General features: G+C 34.8%; 1 protein-coding gene across 1 annotated transcript in view; it reads right to left on the bottom strand.

The window, feature by feature from the left end:
- LOC125678099 (dynein axonemal heavy chain 8-like) overlaps window positions 1–25,071 on the bottom strand; it is a 281,238-nt gene that overhangs the window by 118,882 nt on the left and 137,285 nt on the right. Inside the window, exons 41-50 of the mRNA XM_056156251.1 lie at window positions 23,961–24,139; window positions 17,170–17,357; window positions 16,190–16,384; window positions 14,916–15,050; window positions 13,577–13,738; window positions 9,305–9,551; window positions 8,244–8,485; window positions 6,773–6,913; window positions 4,904–5,135; window positions 4,654–4,796 (exon numbers count right to left, since the gene is read on the bottom strand). Coding sequence (XP_056012226.1) covers window positions 4,654–4,796; window positions 4,904–5,135; window positions 6,773–6,913; window positions 8,244–8,485; window positions 9,305–9,551; window positions 13,577–13,738; window positions 14,916–15,050; window positions 16,190–16,384; window positions 17,170–17,357; window positions 23,961–24,139 — 1,864 coding nt within the window. The remainder of the gene's footprint in view (window positions 1–4,653; window positions 4,797–4,903; window positions 5,136–6,772; window positions 6,914–8,243; window positions 8,486–9,304; window positions 9,552–13,576; window positions 13,739–14,915; window positions 15,051–16,189; window positions 16,385–17,169; window positions 17,358–23,960; window positions 24,140–25,071) is intronic.

The following is a 25,071-nucleotide window of genomic DNA, read 5'->3' as shown; positions in this document are numbered from 1 at the left end:
ATTTTGAGATTAAGAACTTTCAAATTTACTTTATTTAGTCAAAAAATGCAGTTTTAATAGAAAGCAATCTGAAAACAATTTAAAAACCCTGCTGGACTCGAACCCAAGATCTCCAGTTCAATAGTGCTAACCTACTCGGAGCTATTTAGATAGCCGACAAATTTTGAAATGAATAGGGAAATATTGCTGATATTTATATTTTCATCCATGTTTTATCATTAAGGAAGTCAGCCATTATGCCGATGTAGAATACCTCCTTAAGTTCACACGCAAAAACTAACATGAGCTGAACTCATACAAATCATCCCAAACGAGATCACATTACCATATGTATAGATATGATGCATATGTTTGGATTGAATGTACATGTAACATTTAAACATCCATTACGAAACTCCAGAGTCAGATCTATGAATAGAATAAATTTAACCTACAGTAGCAATATGGAAAATTAACAGAAATTCAATTTAACATATCTTGCACACACATAATGATAATACCCTATACTTAATTTCACAGCAAGTCATTGATCTAAGGTAATCTTTTAAAAAAGAAGTAAAATAAAAATTTGATCCATTTTGATTTATATCATTAAAAATTGTTCTTTCTCCTTTTGGTATGCATAAATTGAATACCTAATAAATGTAAAACGTTTACACACAATTTAAAGTCATATAGACAATGTACAAATTCTGACCAAAACAATTTCAGCTCCGATGATCTAACAATAGATAAAAATAACAATAATTCAAACAAAGATTTGAAGTACTTTGTTAAATAATGTATTAAAGTAGCTCAACCCTCCTGTGACTTTGCATTTTCATGGGTTTAAAGTAGAACAAGAGGCCCATGGGCCACATCGCTCACCTGAGTCACCTTGGTCCATATCAGAAGATTTTCCATATCTATTTGCATGTAAAACCGTAGTCCCTATTATGGCCCCAAACCTACCCCTGGAGGCCATGGTTTTTGCAAACTTGAATCTACACTATGTCAGAAAGCTTTCATGTAAATGTGAACTTCTTTGGCCCAATGGTTCTTGAAAAGAAGATTTTTAAAGATTTTCCCTATATATTTGTTTGTAAAACTTTGATCCCCTATTGTGGCCCCATCCTACCCCAGGGGGGCATGATTTTAACAAACCTGAATCTGCACTATATCAGAAAGCTTTCATATAAATCTCAGCTTTTCTGGCTTAGTGGTTCTGGGAAGAAGATTTTTAAAGATTTTTCCTATATATTTGTATGTAAAACTTTGACCCCCTATTGTGGCCCCATCCGACCCCCGGGGGCCATGATCTTAACAATTTATAATCTGCACTATATCAGGAAGCTTTCATATAAACCTCAGCTTTTCTGGCTCAGTGGTTCTTGAGAAGATTTTAAAAGATTTTTCCTATAAATTTGTATGTAAAACTTTGATGCCCCCCTTGAGGCTCCATCCAATCCCCGGGGTCCATGATTTTAACAAACTTGAATCTGCACTATATATAAAAAAAACAAACAAACAAACAACAACAAAAAAAAACTTTGACCCCGTATTGTGGCCCCATCCGATCCCCAGGGGCCATGATTTTAACAATTTAGAATCTGTACTATATCAGGAAGCTTTCATATAAATCTCAGCTTTTCTGGCTCAGTGGTTCTTGGGAAGAAGATTTTTCCTATATATTTGTATGTAAAACTTTGACCCCCTATTGTGGCCCCATCCGACCCCCGGGGGCCATGATTTTAACAATTTAGAATCTGTACTATATCAGGAAGCTTTCATATAAATCTCAGCTTTTCTAGCATAGTGGTTCTTGAGAAGAAGATTTTTAAAGATTTTCCCTATATATTTGTATGTAAAACTTTGAGCCCCTATTGTGGCCCCATCCGACCCCCAGGGGCCATGATTTTAACAATTTAGAATCTGAATTATATAAGGAAGCTTTCATATAAATCTCAGCTTTTCTGGCTCAGTGGTTCTTGAGAAGAAGATTTTTTAATGACCCTACCCTATTTTTACCTTTTCTTGATTATCTCCCCTTGGAAGGTGGCCTGGCCCTTTATTTTAACAATTTAGAATTCCCTTTACCTAAGGATGTTTTGTGCCAACTTTGGTTGAAATTGGCCCAGTGGTTGTTGAGAAGAAGTTGAAAATGTGAAAAGTTTACAGACGGACGGACGCCGGAATACGGGTGATCAGAAAAGCTCACTTGAGCTTTCAGCTCAGGTGAGCTAAAAACTATATCAATTTCCTTTTAATATAGTTTAATTTAATCAACAACTGAAGAAAATCTTTTTAATGATGTCAGACATACATAAACAAAAGTACATATCAACCTCTGAAAATCGCACATTTTCATTAAAGCAGCATAATAGAAAACACATATAAACTGGTTAAAATGATTTTAAAACAAGAGGCCCAAGGGCCACATCGCTCACGCGAGTTACCTTGGCTCATGTTTAAAGATTTTCCCTATATATTTGTATGCAAAACTTTAATCCTCCCTTGTGACCCCATCCAACCCCTGGGGGTCATCATTTTAACAAACTGAAATGTGAATTATGTCAGAAAGCTTTCATGTAAATCTCAGCTTTTCTGGCTCAGTGGTTCTTGAGAAGAAGATTTTTAAAGATTTATCCTATATATTAGTATGTAAAACTTTGATCCCCTATTGTGGCCCCATCCAACCCCCAGGGGCCATGATTTGGACAAACTTGAATCTGCATTATGTCAGGAAGCTTTCTTTTCTGGCTCAGCGGTTCTTGAGAAGAAGATTTTTAAAGATTTCCCTATATATTTGTATGTAAAACTTTGATCCCCTATTGTGGCCCCATCCAACCCCCAGGGGCCATGATTTGAATAAACTTAAATCTGCATTATGTCAGGAAGCTTTCATGTAAATCTCAGCTTTTCTGGCTCAGCGGTTCTTGAGAAGAAGATTTTTAAAGATTTATCCTATATATTAGTATGTAAAACTTTGATCCCCTATTGTGGCCCCATCCATCCCCCGGGGGTCATGATTTGAACAAATTTGAATCTGCACTATCAGGAAGCTTTCGTGTACATTTCAGCTTTTCTGACCCAGTGGTCCTTGAGAAGAAGATTTTCAAATGACCCCACCCTATTTTTGTGATTATCTCCCCTTTGAAAGGAACATGACCCTTCATTTGAACAAACTTAAAAGCCCTTCACCCAAGGATGCTTTGTGGCAAGTTTGGTTGAAATTGGCCGAACTGTTCTTGAGAAGTCGAAAATGTAAAAAGTTATGACGCCGACGAGACAACGGACAAATTAAAAACTGCTGCTTATAGTGTCAGTGTAGATAAGAACTAATGGTGGATATTATGGAAATAACTGAGTAATAGACATTATACACTATAGATAATATATAACACAGGTTTTATTGCCCTTGACAACATTTCTAAATATGAATTATTTTCAGAAAATATACACCTTTTCAGTTTGAAATCATTTACCAAATTTGTCACTATACCTTATAAATAACATTCCTACAAAAGATTTTGCAAAAACCTATGAAGTCATATGAGAATAGATCTACCTTAACCCTTACTACGCTATTCGCGGCTTAAGCCGCACTGACTTTTTTGTCCATTGCTGCTGATCGTGGCATATGTCGTTTTTGTATAGACGTAAATAATGCATTGCACTGCAATCGCTAGATGTTCGGAACAACTCCGCAATTATCCTTAACCTATAGATATATGAATCAGGTCGGTCTTGCGCTTGAAATAATGAAAACTTTTACATAAATGTTAAACAGAAAAATAACTTAGACGAAGTGACAAAAAAAGAATGACACACAATCCTGGCGGAAAGTGAAAATGAATCGGACATCGATGATGACTTAATGCAATTATTACAAGATTCCGGTGATGAGAGCGACTTTGAAGTCGTTAGAGAAATAGACTTTGATCAATCAGTGAAGGATATAAATGTTCGCGAAGATGAAGAGTTTGGTTGGACTCGTTATGATTCAATGCCGTCTTGTGCTCCATTTACGGGGACGCCAGGGCTAAACACACAGATTACAGAGAATCCTGAACCTATTGATTTTTTCAATATGCTATTTAAAAATGAGATGTGGGCTCTGATTGCTAACCAAACGAACTTGTATACATAAACATGATAAAAGCATACAAATCAGAAAAACAGCAGGAAAAAACAAACACGTTTTCTTGTAAAATTCATTTATTTTCTTCACCTGGTTTACCTGTATTTACCTGTTGCAAAGGTGTAAAATGACATTTTTTTTTTTTACCATTTCATATTCTGCAATTCACACTAACTATAAAAGGCATCACTAAAGGCAATATTTCTTCAATAAAACAATTTCAAACATATTTTGTCATATTTTTAAACTTTAACTGTGTTTTACCTGTAAACACAGGTGTAAGATTTTAAATTACAAAGTTTAAAAGTAGATATTTGGAAAGATGGTAATCTGTAGAACAAGTTTTTCTGTATCTTGAAAAATGAAAAAGTTATTACAGTTTAAAAATGATTCATCAATTTTGTCTTCTGAAACAACAAGAATGCAGCAGCAGCAGCCAGTATAGTAATTATATAAGTAGCGTAGTAAGGGTTAAGATGACGAACTACCTCAACACAGTTAATCTGATATTTCTATCTGTTATGAATACGTACTTTGTTCTGTTTTGCAATAACATCTAACAAGAAACTTGTTCGCACGTTGTCTACGTTTGGTACTAAAATGGATGAAAATTCTGGAACAGAATCTGAGGGGTAAAGGTATTCTTCCACTCGTGTAGACCAGTGCTCCCATTCTCCTGTGAGTGCAGAAAATAATATTGTTTCAAGGTATTTATTTTGTCAATTAACAGTCAGTACAATATTTTCAAGAACTTCATGTGTTAATTTCAGATGTATACAATACCATGTTCATCAACAACATATTCAAAGATGGTCTCTCCTTCTTTAACAGGAGGCAATGTCAGTGCACTCTGGTGGTTTGTGAGAAATTCTTCCATTTTGGCCCGATCATCTAATTCCAGTAATGCACCCAAACTCCACATCAGAGAAAATATAAAAAGATTTTCAAGGTGGAAGGCAGGTAAAGTGCCTTTGTCATCCTTTTTGGGGATCAAGCCCTCCAGTAAATTGCAAGCCTTGAAATACAAATAATCATTTCACATTCAAATAAAATGCTTTTGGATTCCAGACCCAACATTTTCTTTTAATACTGAAGAAAATGTATGCTAGCTACATATTTCACTTCGCCTTTCAAAACAACTTACAATACCAAACTACAATGGCTACTATATAAAACAAATGTGTTTGTAAACTTTGTGATTAATGAACAAATACAACCAAATCAAACATTCTCAAGTATTGCATAGCAGTACATGTCCCATACCGATCTCTAGTCAATTTGTATCTGCAATATTGTAAGTGAATAATATTTCATCAGTAGTTTATGCATAATAAAAAAAATTCAATCAATCAATAAATAATAATAAACAAGTGGCCCATGGGTCACATTGTTCACCTGAATCACGTTGGCCCTGCCATTGTTCAACTGTTGTGATTTTTAACAGATTTTTTTTGTGAATATTTCTTCCCATAAAAAATTTTGACCCAATATTGTGGCCCCAACCTAGCTCTGAAGGATCACAACATGACTGAAAATGAATTCACATAACACAGAGATGCCTCAACATCAACATCGCTGACATGATCTTGCTGTTCTGGATAATACCAAGGTTATAGATCATGGTATGATATGAGAGACCTTGTCATCAGAAATTTATACAAGAATATGAAAACTCTATCTTAAATAGTTTTGGAGATATCAAATAGGCAAGATTTTATCAAAAAGTAGGTTAAAATTCCAGGTCAAGGTCATAAGGTCAAGCTTCACAAAATAATAAATCTTGCCATAAAAAAAGTTTACTCAGGTGACCTAAAAATGTTGTATCCTGTTGACAATTGTGCGTTTTGTGAATATCACGCATCATGTTTTAAGGTGTATCATAAAATAGTTTACCAGCTAAATTTTGTTGCATTATGACAAGATTGCTTTTTGATTTGCGCAGACTAGAATGATGTTTTGTTATTCGATAACATGTGTCACATATTTGCTGTCTAAATTCTCTAAGTGGTGAGTAGCAAAGTTCAAACTGCAACTGGCATCTGAAAATCTTCAGAGTGTTGAATTGATTTTGTTTCTTTCTTATATGTATTTACAAATTATAAACGTCTGATCCTCAACAAAACACTTGTCAAGTTTGTTACTGGCTGTCTACAGAAATATATCAATCCTTAAAGTTACAGTAATGTTAGCTCTAAATCAGAAAAATTTATTTTGTTGTAAATATGTGCTATTATGATAGTTTTGTATGTAACTTTAACCAGTCATTGATAATTGTAATACTAAGTTTAAGTTTTATCACAATAAAGATTTTGGTTCTATTGAATATATAGCATTATATAGAAATGTAAAACTTTTGTACAGGTAGACAATAATGTAATTTTACTTTAATAAGAGCCTCTGCATACTTTTCTAACACAAATATTAATAACAAAAGTTTAATAAACCTTATTTTTTTCTGTCAATGAAATAGCAAATCATAATTTCGCATAAAAATATTTTGACACCAAAATGAGAGCTAGTATTGCTTTCAACAGTCAATAACAAACCTACATGTATTAAACAAGTAATAGTGTATTATATGTTAATCCATTCATATCCATTAATCCTATCGTATCATGTTTCATGACAAGAACAACATTCTAGTTACTGTACCTGCATAATTTGATTGCACTGCAAAGTCTCCATTTTTGGAATCAAGGTTGTATTGATATAGCTGTACAATTCATCGAAGGTCTTATCGAAGAGAGCCAACAGAAGCTCACTCTCTTGGGAATTTCTTGTCAACAGCCAACCCTTCATTGAAGAAAAAGAAATCATAAGCACATGGGGAGTATTATGCCCCCAACTCGAGTCAATAACAACTGAACTCCAAAGGCTCAAGTGAGCACTTTAGGGTCACCGAGTTTTTCTAATAAATCATTCTTCTGCATTGGTGTCCGTTTGGCATAATGCACGTTCCATATATATCCCAATCCTAGGACTTGAACTGTTAATCTTGCTACTTTTCCATGCTCTTTATAACAAAATCCTTTTATAGTCATGTAACAGGATGGGAAAAATTGCAGTAGATCAGACCAGGATTTGAACATGGGCCCCTGAATCTTTAGTCAGGTGCGCTACTAACTGGCCTACCTCATCGCCATTGATGAAACCCCGAGTGCCACAATATTTGTCATAGAACAAAATTCATTCAGGCATGCACTGGAAATACTGTAAAACACTGCTCTTTACTAATCATTATAACTGTTAAGCAAATCTATACAACGCATTTAGCCTGTTATTTGTCATCTTCGCTAGCCAAGGGTTTACGATCCGCTCTCCTTCTCTACTAACCCTTGGCAGATTTAGTGTGATTTTCGTAGCTTTGAGTGGTGCCCTCTAGCGGATGGAGAAAACAACCCTGTTTGGATTACATCATGCTTATCCAATGAAGATGCGTGTTTCAGCTACTGTTTAAAAGTTGTTTAGAAATGGATGCACTCAGAGAGTAATGATGTGATATGCAAATCATTCAAAATATTAATAATAAATTTAACCATCTCTTAATTGCATACTTGAAAAAGAAATCAGTGAGAATATTATTTAGAAAATAAACATGTGGTGAACCCATGAAATATATGAAGTCGTTGAGTCTACGTCTAAAACTAACTCCACGCATGCAAGGTGAATTCCAAATTGAGGAAAATAGCTCTCACGCAACTGTCTAAATCTGGGATAGATAGAACATAAAACAACGAATTACAAGAGATGTTTGATATTAAACTTATGGTACAGTACTGTAGTAAATAAAATGCTCTTCTTTACGCAGATACGAGTCTAAACTGCGCACATGGCATCATTGGTTTGAATATGTATTTGGTACACAGTCGAGTGACAGTTGTAGGTATTTAAATTCCTTCATTTTGCACGTGATCTAATGTAACACGTTCTCTGATTGAGCAATGGACTTCCCCTGTGTCCAATCATATGCTGAAAGTTGAGGCTATGAAAATCGCACTAAATCTGCCAAGGGTTTGTAGAGAAGTGGAGCGGATCGTAAACCCTTGGCTAGCGAAGATGGTAATTTGTTAGATTAGAATTAAAACTCTGTATTCTTTCCCTAGTATTTCATCGTTGTGCTTACCTGTAAGATTGGTCTCCAATCCAGTGCTGATGAACTCATGTACACCATACCATTTCTAGACACAGTAGCTGGGGATGCATTGTCGATGTTGTGGACCTCAAACACAACCTTACATGCAGGCGACATAGGGATACGATCTCCATTTGCCAGTGTGAGAGTCTTATTGTCATCAAGAACTGAATTCAAGTTTTCAATCCAAATTGCATCAACAGGGCCATCTAGTACAATCCATATGTTTTCTCCTGAAACATTTTTTTAGCCATTAGAGTTGGGAGTAAAATTCTCACTTGTCCACTTGTATCGGTGAACAATTTTTATTGTGGGTCACTGAAAACTGACAATTTATTTGCCCACTGAATATAACTTGTTGAAAAGAAGTAAGATTATAAAGAAATTTCATTATAAAGAATAAATTGAAAATTCCGTTAAAAATTGTCAAAACAAGAAATGCTTTTGAAACATATATGCCAAAATCATTAAGGGTCATTAACTCTTAGAGAGAAACCAATATAACAATTTTGATGTCTGTCAAACAAAGATTTTTCAAGATATTTTTCACTTCACATAGAAATGACAGAGTACATAATGGGGCAACAATAAGGTCCCTTAGTTTGAATACGGTATGTATTTAGTAATGAATGCTGTGAGCATACAGCAATAGGTCTATCACCCAACTGATAGGTGTAAACTAATATGCCCCCCTTTTTAAATGACCTCACCCTATTTTTGCATTTTGGGGATTATCTTCCCTTTAAAGGGGGCATGGCACTTCATTTGAACAAACTTGAATCCCCGTCATCCAAGGATGATTTGTACCAAGTTTGATCAAAATTGGCACTGCAGTTCTGGAGAAGAAGATGAAAATATGAAAAGTTTATGGACAGACAGACAGAGATTGCTATAGGTCAACCACCTTAATATGAGGCTCTCATAATGGACATGCATGAATCACAAGAGGTTGCATTAAGACTCACTGTAACCTAAAATGTTACGCTTTCCCCACAAAGTATAATTAACAAATTTCATTTGCATGGCTTTGGTAAAAGAATCCTTCTGTTAACCTTTCTTTGATTTGAGAGTTCTCCTCCAGAGTGTTGAGAAGATGCCATCTGTCCAGTCATTTGTGGATACATCAAGTCGACCAAACATCTGTGGAGCTGTTATAGCTTTTGGATTCATTTTCATTTCTTTGTGAGGAGCTCCACAGTCAGTCATGGCTTTCATCAGCACGTGGATGCAGCAGGTTTTTCCAGCACCACTTGGACCCAGTGTCATCATGCCATGCCGTACTCTCTGCGTTTCATACAGCTACAAGTAATTCAATTAAAGGCTTTAAATCAATAAACATGCTTGATTAGAAAAAATTCAACTAGGTATTTTCAAGGCAAGAGGCCCTAGGGACACAAAGCTGACATAGCTCTTTAAAAAATTTAAAACCTTAATGTGGCCCCACCCAGGATCCAGTTTGCTAATTATTAAAGGGACTGGTTCACGATTTTTGAACAAAATATTTTTTTTATTTTTGATGTTAGATATTAAAAGTATAACTAATTTAATGTTGACAACCATAATTTTGACCTGAATGCAAGAATAAAAGCTATATTTTAGCCTTAAATATGTGTTATGTAAACAAAGACTCGAGTCTTTTTATGTAAACAAACAATAAAGTGAAACATTAATATCGTAAAATAAAGCATTTTAAGTTTGCATAGTCGCACATTTTAACTTTTAGATGACACATTTTACCCGAAGAATGCTTGAAATGTGAAAGTTATGATAAACTTAGATCGATATCCATTTCTTTTGAAAATTTCGCAAACAATAACATACGGCAATCTTCGTTTACAAAACAAATAATGAACCCTCTAAAATGAGCTTCTGTGACAATGTATAACCTTAATTTTTATATCAAATCTTTTAAACATATTCGACAGTAGATTTTGATCATTAAAAGTGAACAATAAAATTTTGGGGAAAATCGTGAATCAGTCCCTTTAATAATTTTCATATAATTATTCCTGGCAGAATTTGCAATATCTATTCCTTAATATCACAGCAAACTAAATACTGGAGAGGGCTTATATAGGCAATGCCTGTTGCCAATCCATTTATGTTTTCTACATAATAAAATAATGTTTAAATAAAAAAAAAATCAAACTAAATACTGTACATACTTTTAGATCGTTTAAAGTTAAAAACAATATGGGCAATGGTTAGTCAAATTCTACCTGTGTTGTTTTCGAGAGGATATTCTTTCTGCTGTACATAATCTTTATAAAACATCAAAGAAAAATTGTAGTCCTACCCTGGCCTAAGACTATACGAAGATGCATGCATATTAATCTCGAGAAAAAGATTTTTCCTGTACAGAACTGTGGTCACACATTGGCTCCAGGGATCATGGTTATTGTATATTAATTTGTACCCTTTTGATTCTGGAGAAGATTTTTCCCATATCTATTTAAATGAAAAAACTTAAAATCCTATTCATGGTCCCTCTCATCCTGGGTGAAATGGATTGTACAAGTCAGTGCTTCTACACATAAGGTTGATGACTTCCATATCAATTTCATTGCTAGTTGTTTTAAAGCGGAGGATCTTAAAAATTTCCCCCAACATGTATTCTGATATAAAATTTTAAACCCTTTTTGTTGCCCACTTAAAAGTGGTTCTTGAAAACATTCCGTGTATCAAAATGCCTGCAAGCTCACTGATGCTAGTTTTTGCTGAATTAACCAATTAAACAAGAGGCCCATGGGCAACATCGCTCAACTGAGTCACATGGTACCTGCTATTGTTCAGATGTTGTGATTTAAAAGATTTTTTTTTTTCAATCTTTATTCCCATGAAAAATTTTGACCCCCATAATGTGGCCCCAACCTAACCCCAAAGGATCACAACATAACTGAAAATGAATTCACATAACACAGAGATGTCTCAATACCAATATGACTAACATGATCTTGCTGTCCTGGATAAGACCAATGTCACAAGGTCATTGATTCTGGTATGATATGAAGAACTTGCCATAAGAAATCTATTTCTCACATTATCACCAGTGTGAGATCGACTTTACCCATGTGAGACAGCCATGTGAGATTTTCTGTCTCACACTGCTGCGACGTCATTTGATTGTGACGTCATATATTTTCTATGATTTACGTTACACGGTGAAGATTTACGTTACGTGATTTTGCAGTGCTTCCTTTAAATTTTAATGTAGTATACTTTCTGGTGGACAACCTTGGGTTTTTTAGTTTACACTTACAGTGTAAACCATTTTCGGGTATGATCTTTCTGCCTATTTAATTCGTTTTTGCATTGAAGTTCAAATGAGGATTTTCATAATTTAAAATTTTCTCATGGCTCATAAATCTATGCACTAAAAACTGAAGGTAAAATGTGAGAAAAATAATCCTTCATTATTTACTTGTGTGGGATAGGGAAATCCCACCTCTGGAACAAGATTCGCCGTCTAGGACTCGTCCTAGACGGCGAATCTTGTCCCCTCGGTGAGATTTTCCTATCCCACACTCGTACTAATGAAGGATTCTATTGATCTTACACCCGGGGGATATGATTTGAACAAACCTGATTCTGAACAATGTCAGGAAGTTTTCATATGTTAACTTTTCTGCCCAGTGGTTCTTGAGAAGATTTTCCCTATATATATTCGCATGTAAAATTTTGATCCACTAGTGTGGCCCCATCCTACCCATGGCCCAGGGCCATGATTTGACTACGTAAATGTGAACTTTTCTGGTCAAGTGGTTCTTGAGAAGATTTTTAAAGGACCCCATCCTATTTTTAGCATTTTCGTGATTATTTCATCCTTGAAGGGGACATGGCCCTTCATTTGAATCCCCTTCACCCATGGATGATTTATACCAAGTTTGATTGAAATTGACCAAGTGGTTTTGGAGAAGAAGATTAAAATGTGAAAAGTTTATAGACAGATGACAGACAACAGATGATCAGAATAGCTCACTTTAGCTTTCAGCTCAGGTGAGCTAAAAACTGAAACATTCAGAGATGATAATTGTCATTAATTATAAATGACATTAAAGAAAATACAACTCAAATATTTGAAACACACCACCTTTTTATTTATATCTTTATTGATGTCAAACAATGAAAACAATGCACTCCAGAAAATTGGTATCAAATTTGGAAATGTAAATTGGAAATTTGGAAATGTAACGGATTTGGGTAAGTAAAGGCAAATAGCGTGGGTGGGGGTTGGACTTTATATATGTATGATATATCATGACTAGTTGTGTGGTGTTTAATACTTGAACCACTAGGCAATTACATGTGAATGATTTGAGATCCATTTCATCTATTTATTATTCATTCATAATGGTCATGTTCATTTAGTTTTATCTTTCCATATTTGTATATACACATATGTGGCCATTCACTTTGTACATATATTTAATATGAGCCATATAGAAGGGAAGACGTCTTCTAGAGCTTCATTAATTCATATTGTCCTGTTTTACATTTCAGGAATTGCTTTGTTGATTTGTATATATTTATGTATATATTTACTATATATTGTAATAAGCTGAGATGGAATTCTTTAGCCTTTACCGTAGTCCAATGTTTACATGGTCATGACCATCTATGAAGACGCCATTATTTGGACGAAGATGCTTCGTTGCTGTTGTTGCACGTGCGACCACTTTTGTCGTTATGGGAGTCGCTCCAACTCCTATCGTTTAAGAGACAGATCTCATCCTGGACAGATCCGAGACGGACGTGTTTTAGCTGTCGGTAAGATATCCCCTGTATAAATTACTCCCAATGCCAGGGAGATAAGCCAATCCATCGCGACTTGTTTGTAAATCGTCTTTAGTTTCATTTTCACTTTCGTTTTAACCATTTCCGTTTTGGGCTACAGAATTCCCCATCTTGTCTTAAAATAGCACATTGTTTTCATTGTAAATATCATTTCTATGCTACAGAAATCGTAATAATACTTGATCAAAACTGATACCGCCTTGTCTTATTTACTTGAAATTCACTCCCTACCAGAGTTTTATAACTCGATTCAATACCAGAATCGTATGCTACTCGCTACCAGAGTCTGAGATTTGTTTACCCTGACGACCACGTTACAGAAAAAAAAATTCAGTCCAACTTCTGAAAGGATCAATGTCAAATTCCGCCTATATAATTTTACGAAAAATGGTATCTGAGTTACACAAAGGTTGACCTATATGCCGGTATATACAGAAAATGTGTGTGTAACACAATAAGAAATGATTAATGATGCTTAAACTTTCTGCAATCCTAGCAATATCATGTAATGACAGCTATAATTCCTCTACCTGCACAAGTTTGAGATTCCATGGCGGATGATTAATCAACACAGCATCATCTACTTGCTTGGCAATAGCTACTTGCAACTCTGCATATGTTGCACTGTCTAGCACTATCCCTGGAAACAGATCTGCTATCAAGCTCATGAACAAAGGCTCATCTTCATCCACCTAGTATAATAAAATGTAGTACCATTATTAACTATTTCATTTGATAAGGAATCATTTTTTAAGGATCATATCTGCATATACAGTTAAAACTGCCGTAATTTCCCCACTGTTTCAAGCAACTCACTGTTGTATGGGACCATAACACCCACCCACCCCAGCATACCCTATCTATTGTACCTGCATTAAATGATCACCTGTCTGAGCACTATTTTTACAACCTTTTTGTGTAATTTCATGAAATTTTCATTCATTCAACGTTTGTATATTTTTCGAATACAACACGATTCCTACAGAGATGATTCTGCAAAAAGGTATAAAAACAAAAACAAAAAAACGGAAAGGAGGGGGGGTCTTCATGTTACAAGTTTGACGTCTTAATGTTAGAGGGTTCTCAAGTCAGGGCCTGGACAAAATCTTATTTGAAAAATAAAAAGAAAACTAACAAAAACAATGTTCCTCCTTAGAAGGGGAGACATGATACAATGTACAAATTAAAACTAAAATAACATTATTATCATTAATTAAAAATATCAATCATCAATTTCTTTGATTATTTGAGTTTATGAAAATTTCACACTCAATAGACCTTAGATATTTATAACAATTTACAGTATTGCATTCTGCATTGAACTAAGTGCAAAATATAGCAAATGTGGTCTTATGTTAAGACGATGATAACATTAACTCATTTTGTGTTGAACTCGACACAAAAGGCAATAAAGCAAAATGTATACATTGTACTTGTTACTCTTAAGTTATATTACATTTTGCAATGCTACAGTGCTCTTGTATTTTAAGATAATGATATTGTTGTTTCATTTAAAGAGAATATTAATTACATTTTACATTATTACATTCTGCATAATGAACTCGATGCAAAATGTAATACTTGAGTTTATTACATTTTGAACCATCATTACATTTTGCATTGATACGAAGTTACCAGTGAAGAATAAAATCAATCAAGCAAAAAATGTGGCCTGTAGAGTGTGTACAGGCTCGGAGTTACATATACCCACACTCACTTACACACAAACGATCTGTTACTATATTCCTCTTGCAATGAATTGTGATGGCATAACAAGCTGAGGATATATTTTTAACTTAATCACTGATGTACTGGCATAATAACAGTGGAAAATTAAGTTTATGGCAAATGACTAAAAATAAAACAAACCAATTTTGATAAATTCATGTCCCTCAAAACTCTCATCACAATTGTGTTTTCTGTATCATTTGGTCGAGCTCTCTTGTTTGCTCCTAAAGTTCTCAGTACAGACAAAATATTCCTCAAACCAAAATCATAGTGAACCTACAAAGTGAAAAGAACAAACACCAACTGTTAAAATTTCAGGAGTTCGCAAAACATAACTAATTTTCAAAATGATAGTGAAAGACGCACAAGAGGCCCACTGGCCAGATTGCTCACTTGATTCATTTGGCTAATAAAGGAATGAGACTTTTAAAAATTTCTCTATTGCACAAATTTAACATATGACGCTAAAAAGGAGACAACTTTTGACATTGCTTTGAAGTTAATTTTATATACCAAACATTTATGTCTATGTCATCACTTAGGGAATTTCTAGCACTTTCTCTCAATTGAAAATCTCCAATTGAATTAACCTTGTCAAAATGATGCATGTTACATTTTAATGATCAGTTTCATGAAAATTACTTCATTTTGCAACATGGATTTTCCTAACTGCAGATCTGTAGCTCTCTGGGAATATACAGAGACAGCCCAGAGAGTTACAGATCTACTTCTTATAAAATCCTTCAATTTACAGCACAGAATCAAAGTACAAAAAGTACTGAAAGCAAGCCTTGTGTACAAAACTATTGTTGTTATTATTCATTGTTTAAGGTCCCTCTTGAGAATTTTTCACTCATATGGAGACCAGTGTCAGCGAAGGGCTGCAAAATTTAGGCCTATGCTCAACATTTATGGCCATTGAGCAGGGAGGGATCTTTTTTGTGCCACATCTGCTATGACACGGGGCCTCGGTTCACAAGATTTTGTGACAGACAGACAGAAGTATAAAAAACATTATGTGTCCATCTGAAAGAGAAGAAACATAATAAATCAAGTAGTAAACAAAATTTGGAAAATTCCTAAGGTGGATTTTTTTAATTTGATGAACCTTTCAAAATCATACCATGATTACAAAAATCCCACCATCCATTTACTAGATATTAAATATGGTCGTTATACATTGAATACCTTAATGTTGATTCTAAAAACGTCAAAGGACTATTTATAGTAAGCTTGCTTGTAGGCCCCTTTCACAGCTGCAATCTATAAAAAGCTTTAGAATGTGTTAATAGAGAAAGGGTTAAGAAGAAAAATATTTGAAGTTTAAGATGAAACCAAGCAACAGACAATTTTTGATCAGAAAAGCTTAAATAAGCTTTCCGCTCAGGTGAGTTCCCGAAGCTTTGAGCACTTACTTGCTTTGACAATTGTTCTTCACACAATTTGTAAAGTGTGTAAAATTTCTGTGCCAAAAGAACATTCTCCAAAAATCCACAACTAGCCAGTTTGACTCTCATAATAATCTGACGGTCTGGGACCATCATCGCAACAGTACGGAACTGAACTTTCAAGTTTTCTGGCAGTTCTTGACGGCCTGCATACCCAGGATTCTGTAACAAGCATCACTGTAATGACTACATTTAAATATCAATGTTTGATAAAAAATAGTGTCATTAAAATATGGTTATCAGTTTGGGAGAAGTTGAAGACAGACATTGTGGAACAATTGTTAGAAAAACTAAAATATGTATGAAAATTTTAAAGGAATTTTTGGACAGTTGGAAAATTGCTGGACAGCCTGCATTTTTGCCAAATATACATGGAGAAAATAATTGTGCATATGCAACACAAATCAACACACTGATAAACATTCATATTTACATTTCAATTACTTTAATACGAAGGACTTGTTTGTATTACTACTTACTACCAACTATTGAAACGAGAGACTTTCCACTTTACCACAAGGCATGATATATTTTTGAAATATACTGCCAACTTTGGCCAATTCAAAAGTTGTTATGGATGTATCTTGGTATCCATTACAAAATGCTACGGTAAAAATTACTGGCCTACACACATGTTAAATTCTTACTGGACAATTTTAGAATCCCCATAACTTTCTTATATATGATACAAACATTATGGAAGTCATTTTATTGGTATATGATTAGAATGTCTGTTGAATGATATAATTCTTAAATGCATCATAATTTGGCACAAGAGGCATATGAACATCTCAATTAGCCCAAGTCACTCAAGATGACCTAAAAATAGTATTTACACTCTCACTTTTCAACCAGTTGAGCTAAAAGTATTTAAGATTCAATCTCAAAATTTCTGTTATTCAATACATTCTAAATTTCAATAGATAATATAGACAAGATGAACTTACCATTGTAAGGAAAATTCCAAATTCTGAATTCAGTTCAACAATATCACCATCCGTGAATATAAATTCCTTTTTTCTGTCCTTTTTGGCATTTAGGACAATATAGATTTGTTGAGCGGCTACTGACAACACAGGTAATTCAATTCTGTTGAATTCATCAAAGCATCCCCAGGATCCAGACTGGGCTAACCCTTGATATGTAAAATATTCCAGAATTAAATTTAGGGAGGGGGTGGGGGTACAGAAAGTTTAAATACCCCCTACCCACAATTTTCCTTTATCTTCAAACACCATCAATAACTGACAAATTTCAATTTCTTAACATACCAACCACCTATAAAAATTCAAGTGCAAGAAAGTCTGTTTTTTCACATCTAATGGAAAATAATGGCAAAATTATTACAGGCTGAATACGCATTTTCCATTTTAACAGTATTATTCAAATATCAGTCTTTGAGAAAGACACCACACCAGCTTGTCAGACATAATGCAATTGTAAAATATCTTGCTGAGGTACATGTACAATGTTTTCATCTCAAAACGGTACTAAAATAACCAATGTTTTGATAGAATACACGTACATGGTATTTTGTATAAAAACCAGATGGATGCGTAGTAACGACATGAATGCCCCTGCCTGCAGTAAAGTCAAATGTAGGAAATCCATGAAAGTATAGCATTGAATGTGGTATTCAGATTGTATGTTACACACATTAAGTACAATGATGAACCAACAACAATCCTTTATATGTTTTAACAGCCATAAAATATATTAATTTTTCTACGTTCAAGGAGCACAACTCCATCAAAATCAACGAACAGGAACAAAACTCGAACTCGATCTGAAACTCATCAATATATATACATCTGCATACAAAAAATCAGTTCAATATCTTGAAGCATTTAGAAAAAGTCAAGAAAACTGGTTGCAACAGCAGACCTGTGATTCTTCCGTCGGAAGACAAAATCTCCCGAATTTGAGCCCCCCTTCCTTTCCTTCCGTTAAAATGTAAAATCTTCCGTCATTTCAAATTTTCAACAACAAAAATTTTCTGAGCGCTATTTTTCAATATTGATAAGGAAAAACCCCGAGACAATCGAAAGTCGTCTTTTGAATTACGTATTTCCGATCGACCTCAAGCTTCGCGATATTTGTGTAACTGAAAGTGTTTCCGGTCAAAACAAACCTCACAATTTCGTGTTTAATTCCATTTATTTCATAAGTATTTGTTGTTTATTTCACCTCAGCATTTGAGATACAGGTATATTGACGGTATATTTACCCGTCAATTCTTTTTCAGTTTTTTTTTATCCCAGGATATTCATTAAAGTTTAATATATTTATACTTTGAATTTTCGATCAGTTGACTTGCATTTTCTGTTGTTACTTTGCAACTTGTTTTATAAAATCATTCCATCTGGTTTACCATAAGTGTGTTGCACTTACCGAAAGTGAACATTTGTTATTGTTTGGTACGCTAACTAAATTTCATTCCAGTTTTCTAGTTTCATATTACCCTTTTAATTCAAACTAGGAATAGAATAGCAAAATTTCCCCTGTGTTTCACTTGTTCATTCAGAACAACCCTCCTGTTTTTATTATAAATCAGTTCAGCTTATTCTACTTTGCTTGTAATTCTGAATTAAGCATTCTGGAAGACTTCGTAGCCATTGGTAATGTATTGATTATACAAATATTTTAGTGTGATAATTGTTATAACTTGTTATCTCTGTAATAAATATATAAATATAACAAGTTTTTTCATTTAATTGTGGTTTTTAAGGTATTGACTTAAGAATTATCAATGTTCTTAACACAAAAAAAGGATTTATCAATGTTCTCAACACAAAAAGGATCTGATGATTTTGAACTCAGACACTTGTAACACAAAAAAAAAAAAACTACTAGTAGCATGATTTCATTACCCAATGAACACACAAAAACGGTAAAAAAATGTCAATAAAAAATCTCCAGTTATCAGACCAAAACTCCAGCTGAAAATTTTCAAATCTCCAGTTGTGGCATGACAGTTCTGTCACAGGTATGCAACAGCAATTTTTCTAACTTAAAGGCACAACTCCATCAAATATCAACAAACTGGAACAAAATTTAAACTGTCACTCGTCAATTTACACCGGCATACAAAAAAATCGATTCAATATCTCTAGGCATTTAGAAAAAAAGTCTGGAAAACTGGTCACAACAGTAACTTTTCTAAGTTAAAGGGACACAACTCCATCAAAAATCAAGAAACAGGAACAAAATTCAAACTCGATCTGTAACTCATCAATACACATCTGCATACAAGAAGTCAGTTCAATATCTCAAGGCATTTAGAAAAAAAGGTCCGGAAAACTGGTAGTAACAGTAATTTTTCTAAGTTAAGGCACAATTCCATCAAAAATCAACCAACCAGAACAAACTCAAACCCAATCTGTAACTCATCAATATACATCTCCATACAAAAAGGAAATTCAATATCTCAAGGTATTTAAAAAAACAAGTCCGGAACTAAGTGTTGTGGAAGGACTGAAGGACAGATTGATGGACAAGGGTAAAACTATATGCCCAGGGACTTTCTTAGGGTCTGTAGAGAGCCAAAATTCAGTCCCATTCCCAATGCTGAAAAGCAGGCGATTTTCCCAAAATGATGCCTAAAAATTCCCAAATGATAGATGTCTTGATGAGAATATGCAATGAGGGCCATCGAACCTCAGTGCCACTCAGTTACAAAATTTTTTGACTGTTTCTTCTCTGCCAAAAACTGAAAGTTACAGCTTGTTTAAAACACATCGATATTGAAATATCAAATGGTTAATTTTTTGTTTGTTTTTCTTATTTCTTTGTATGAAACAAATTTCCCATTTTGAATCAAATATCGCTCTTTTCCCAAACTTGAAGGCCCTGGCCCCTGGGTTCAAGGAGTAAAAAAAATCCCTGATGCCCCAACCACTTTGTGGCAGGGGCATAAAAATTAATGATTACATTCCAAAACAAAAAAAATAAACAATTGCTATAGCCATGTCCCCTACCACTGCAAAAAAAATTTAAGCAGTTTCGGAGGAGTTGCATAAACAATGTGTTCCTATATTGTAGCATGTACAAATTCAACAAATTCCCACAACTCCTGTAAAATTTGTCAAATCAAAATGGCGGCACAATACAATCCTACAAAATTTGAACAAAATCTGTTGAACGGTTTCGAAGGAGTTGCATCCACAATGTGTTCCTATAGTGTAGCATGTACAAATTCAACAAAGTCCCATAACTCCTGTAAAAATTGGTCAAATCAAAATGGCGGTGCAATGTGATCAACTATACATATGGTGACTAACAATTCCACAAAATTTGAGCAAAATCCGTTTTGCTTTATATTCCACATCAAACCCATTTCCGAAAAATACAATACATAGGTCAGATTGTGTGTATATTTCATGCTTTTATCCTCCATATTACTGTCAGTACATATATCAAACAAATAGTGATCCCCCACTATATTGCCATCCCACCATATCACCAAAAAAGTCCCGTTTTCCTTGCTATGTAAAACCCCCGTTATAACGCCATCCCCCACATACCGCCAATCTATTTACAGGTACGATTTTGTCAATTTCCGTTATAATCACCCCCACTAATTATCGCTGATCAAAGGCAGGAAAATTTCAGTGAGCTGGCTTAAGCAATTATCCGCCATTAGTCCTCAAGGTATCAAAGTTTGGAGCAGATAACAAGTTACGTAAATTATAATCAACTGAGTTCATATATGCAGTATTGTTTTTTAAATCTGAGTATGGCGGACACATCCAAGTCTAAACGTGTTGGACATAAAACAAAAACTGGAAATCATTAAATACCCCTACCATTACGAGTCATTTATGACCACTGGACGCCAGGATTATCCAGGCATTCAAAGCACAATGTAGTAGACAAGAGGCCCATGGGCCTAGAATTGCTCTTCTGATACATTGTAGAACAGGCAAAAATTCTCACTAACCAAAATTCATCAATTAACAAAGTTTGATGATGATAAGTCAAATAGTACCCGAAAATTTAAATGTAACTGTTCAAAAGTAGGTCATGGTGACCTACTTTTGGTCAACACACTGAAGACTCAAGATGCATCAACTGACAAGTCAAATAGCATTCAAATATAGCCATCAAATTCCAAAAGAAGGCCACAGTGACCTACTTTTTGGTCGACACACTCCAAAGACTCAAAATGCATCAACTGACAAAGTTTGATAATTGAAGTCAAATAGTATCTGAAATATTCAGATATAAATGTCAAATTCCAAAAGTAAGTCACAGTGACCTACTTTTTGGTCGACACATTCCGAAGACTCAAGACCCATCAACTGACAAAGTTTGATGATTGTAATTCAAATAGTATCTGAAATATTCAAATATAGCCGTCAAAATCCAAAAATAAGTCATGTAACATACTTTTTAGTCAACACACTCTGAAGACTCAATATGCATCAACTGACAAAGTTTGATAATTATAAGTCAAACAGTATCTGAAATATTAAAATATAGCCGTCAAATTCCAAAAGTAGGTCACGGTGACCTACTTTTTGGTCAGCTAACTATGAAGTCTCAAGATGCATCAACTGACAAAGTTTGATGATCCTAGCTTTCATAGTGTCCAATATATGCATCTAAAATTGAAAATGTGAAATTTGAATGTCTGCAAAATTCAAAAAGTAGGTCAGTGTGACCTACTTTTTTTTATAAATATGTTTTGAGGCCTCTAGACGCATCAACTTAAAAAGGTTTGATGATTCTAAACCTCTTGGTATCTGAAATAACAACCTAAAATGTATTCATAAATGATTACCCATAAAATTCAGAAAGTAGGTCATGGTGACATACTTTTCAAATGACGCAGTTCAAGGTCCCATGATCCATCAACTGACAACTTTTGATAATCATAGGCTCAAAAGTGTCCAAGATATGCATCAAAATCCTTTTAATAATAATTACCTGCGAAATTCAAAAAGTAGGTCACCATGACCTACTTTTGAGACAACATGGTATTAGGTCCTAAGATGCATATACTGACAAAATTTGATGATTCTAGTCCTTATACTAAGCAAAATATCAAAGTTTTAACAAAACAAAATTTAAGGTCAACTTTGAAGTGACCTTGAGACCACACCCTTTGCCCCAGGATGATGCCTTGAACAATTTTATATTTACAACCTATCCTCGTCCTTATGCTCAAGTTTGGTGATAATTTGCCCAGTGGTTCTTGAGAAGATTTTTTAGCAGTCACTACTTTTGTTTGCATTTTCCTAATTATCTCCCCTTGTTAAAGGGTCACAACCCTAGTTTTAGTACAAATGAAAGCCCTTGGGCCAAGGATACCCTGTGACAAATTAGACAAAAATTAGCCAAGGGGTTCTTGAGATATAGCCCTTTTTCCAAAAAGTTGACGAACACAGCACGCCAGACATATGGCCATATGATTAGCTCTTTGAGCCTTCGGCTCAGAAGAGCTAATAAAATTTGTTTGATTTCTTATGAGAGCTGTACACATACCCCTTCCCCCGATATAATGCCACCCCCGTTATAATGCCAAAATTGCCGAGGTACAAATGTAACGGGGATCACTGTATATGAATTTTGTTGGTGATTCAGTGTGTACCCATCATTAGTGATCCATAATACATGAAAGCATAGTCTCACTCAAGAATTTGTAATATTTAGATATCTCATTCAAAGTTTGGAATGACCAACCAACTTTATCATCAATGATTTATGACATAATTTAAGTGCACAACAATTGAAAATGTAATAATGTTCATGATGCATGAATAATGCTTTTTGTGATATTTCATGTGGTGTGGATAACTTAGCTTAAAACATTAAAATTTCCTAATAGATGTTCATTTTCTTTGGTTTTAAATCAATGCTTAAGTGCTTCCTTCTCTTGCTGTAGGATTGACAATTGTTAACAAGAGGTACTGTGAGCAATGCTCACTAAGAATACCCCCCACCCCCCCCTTACCCCAATCTCCCAAAGGGTGTTGTTAATAGGTATAAATTACCTCTTACCCGAGTGTAAAAATATGGTATGCCTTTGTAGAAGAAAATGGAAGATATAGTCCGAACACAAATCCATGGCATAAACCTATAATTTTGACCTTCAGATCAAAGGTCAAGGTCATAAAGAGGTCATGAATGTACTTGACACATAGTCTTATGGTGATACACCCATGTGGTATGACTATGTCAAAACCCTATAATCAATTTTGACCTTAAGGTCAAAGTTCAAGGTCATATAGAGGTCATGAAGGTACTCGATACATCGTCTCATGGTGATAAACTCATGTGTCAAATATGGTATGCCTATGTCAAAGAACAAAGAAGTTATGGCCCGGACACAAATCCATTGTAAAAAACCTATAATTTTGACCTTGAGGTCAAGGTCATATAGAGGTCATGAAGGTACTCGACACATCGTCTCTTGGTGATCTACCTGTGTGCCAAATATGGTATGCCTAAGTCAAAGAACAAAGAAGTTATGGCCCGGACACAAATCTGCACAGAGGAGATGGACGGACGGACAGACAGTGATTCCTATATACCCCCCCAGAACTTCGTTCGACGGACGGACAGACAGAGTGATTCCTATATACCCCCCAGAACTTCGTTCGGGGGGGTATAAAAATACTGAATCATTTCAAAAATACCTGTACAGTATCATAATGTTTCATAATACTTGTACAGTATCATAATGTTTCATAATACTATTTCATTCTCAATGGTATTCCACCCTTATAAAAAATACCTTTGTAGATTCTTCCCAGTCCTCTGAAATCCATTTGATCTGAGCAGTTGAAAACCACCACATACTTGCCCAAGGCTTTGCCCATGTCTTTGGTTGTTTCTGTTTTGCCTGTACCTGCTGGTCCAGCTGGGGCTCCTCCCATGGACATTCCCAAGGCCTGAGCAAGCGTGATGTAACACCTATATAACAACTTAACACATTATCATCTAATTCAACGACTAAATTCAACACCTAAAAAATTAAAGGGAAAGGCAACCCAAACCACATTGTTGCTTTTGAGAGGTGAAGATAATGAACAGTGATCAATCTCATGACTCCTATAAGCAATACAAAATAGATAGTTGGGCAAACACGGACCCCTGGGCACACCAGAGGTGGGATCAGGTGCCTAGGAGGAGTAAGCATCCCCTGTCGACTGGTCACACCCGCCGTGAGTCCTATAATTTTTTATCTTTTATGAATAAATTATTATTTACTGATATCGTAAATGACAGCTTTTAACAACAACAATCCTTGCTTAACAATTAAACTAATATTAATCTATCATATATTTTAAATTATCTGCCGCTAAGAGAGCAGCCATTGAAGTTTAATCTATGACGTCACACTGTCGGTTCTGGTTCATTTCATCAGCAGCACTGTAAACATGACAATGTAGTCACAAAGTTTGGAGGCATATAGATTTGACCCCGTTCTTTCGCAAGAAGAAATTGAGAAAAGAATACGTTTAGTCCAGTCGCAGACCAGGCAGACAGTACACGTTTCTTCATACAAATGTCTCAAACCTCAACTTATAATTACGCAAATGATGGATCCACAGTTTACAGAGTCTTTTATTTTCAGATGACTTGGTTGGGTTGGGAATTTCAAAAAAGACCTTTTTTCACATCTCCCCTTCCCATTAGTGCAATTAACAGTTTGACAAGAAGGCATCATCTTATTTATTCGCAAAAATCTATTTTTGTGGTCTTGAATACAAAAGAGTTCCACATCATGACAGCCTCTATAGATGGCGGGAATTTCCATTTTTAACGTTTTCAAATCAGTACTGAAGCTGATCGTATATCAACAGAACAGAATAACAAATTTTAATCCTATAATTAATCCTATC

The sequence above is a fragment of the Ostrea edulis genome, chromosome 2 (genome assembly GCF_947568905.1).
Source record: "Ostrea edulis chromosome 2, xbOstEdul1.1, whole genome shotgun sequence".
NCBI lineage: Eukaryota > Metazoa > Mollusca > Bivalvia > Ostreida > Ostreidae > Ostrea > Ostrea edulis.
This window is presented reverse-complemented; position numbering and strand designations above follow the sequence as displayed.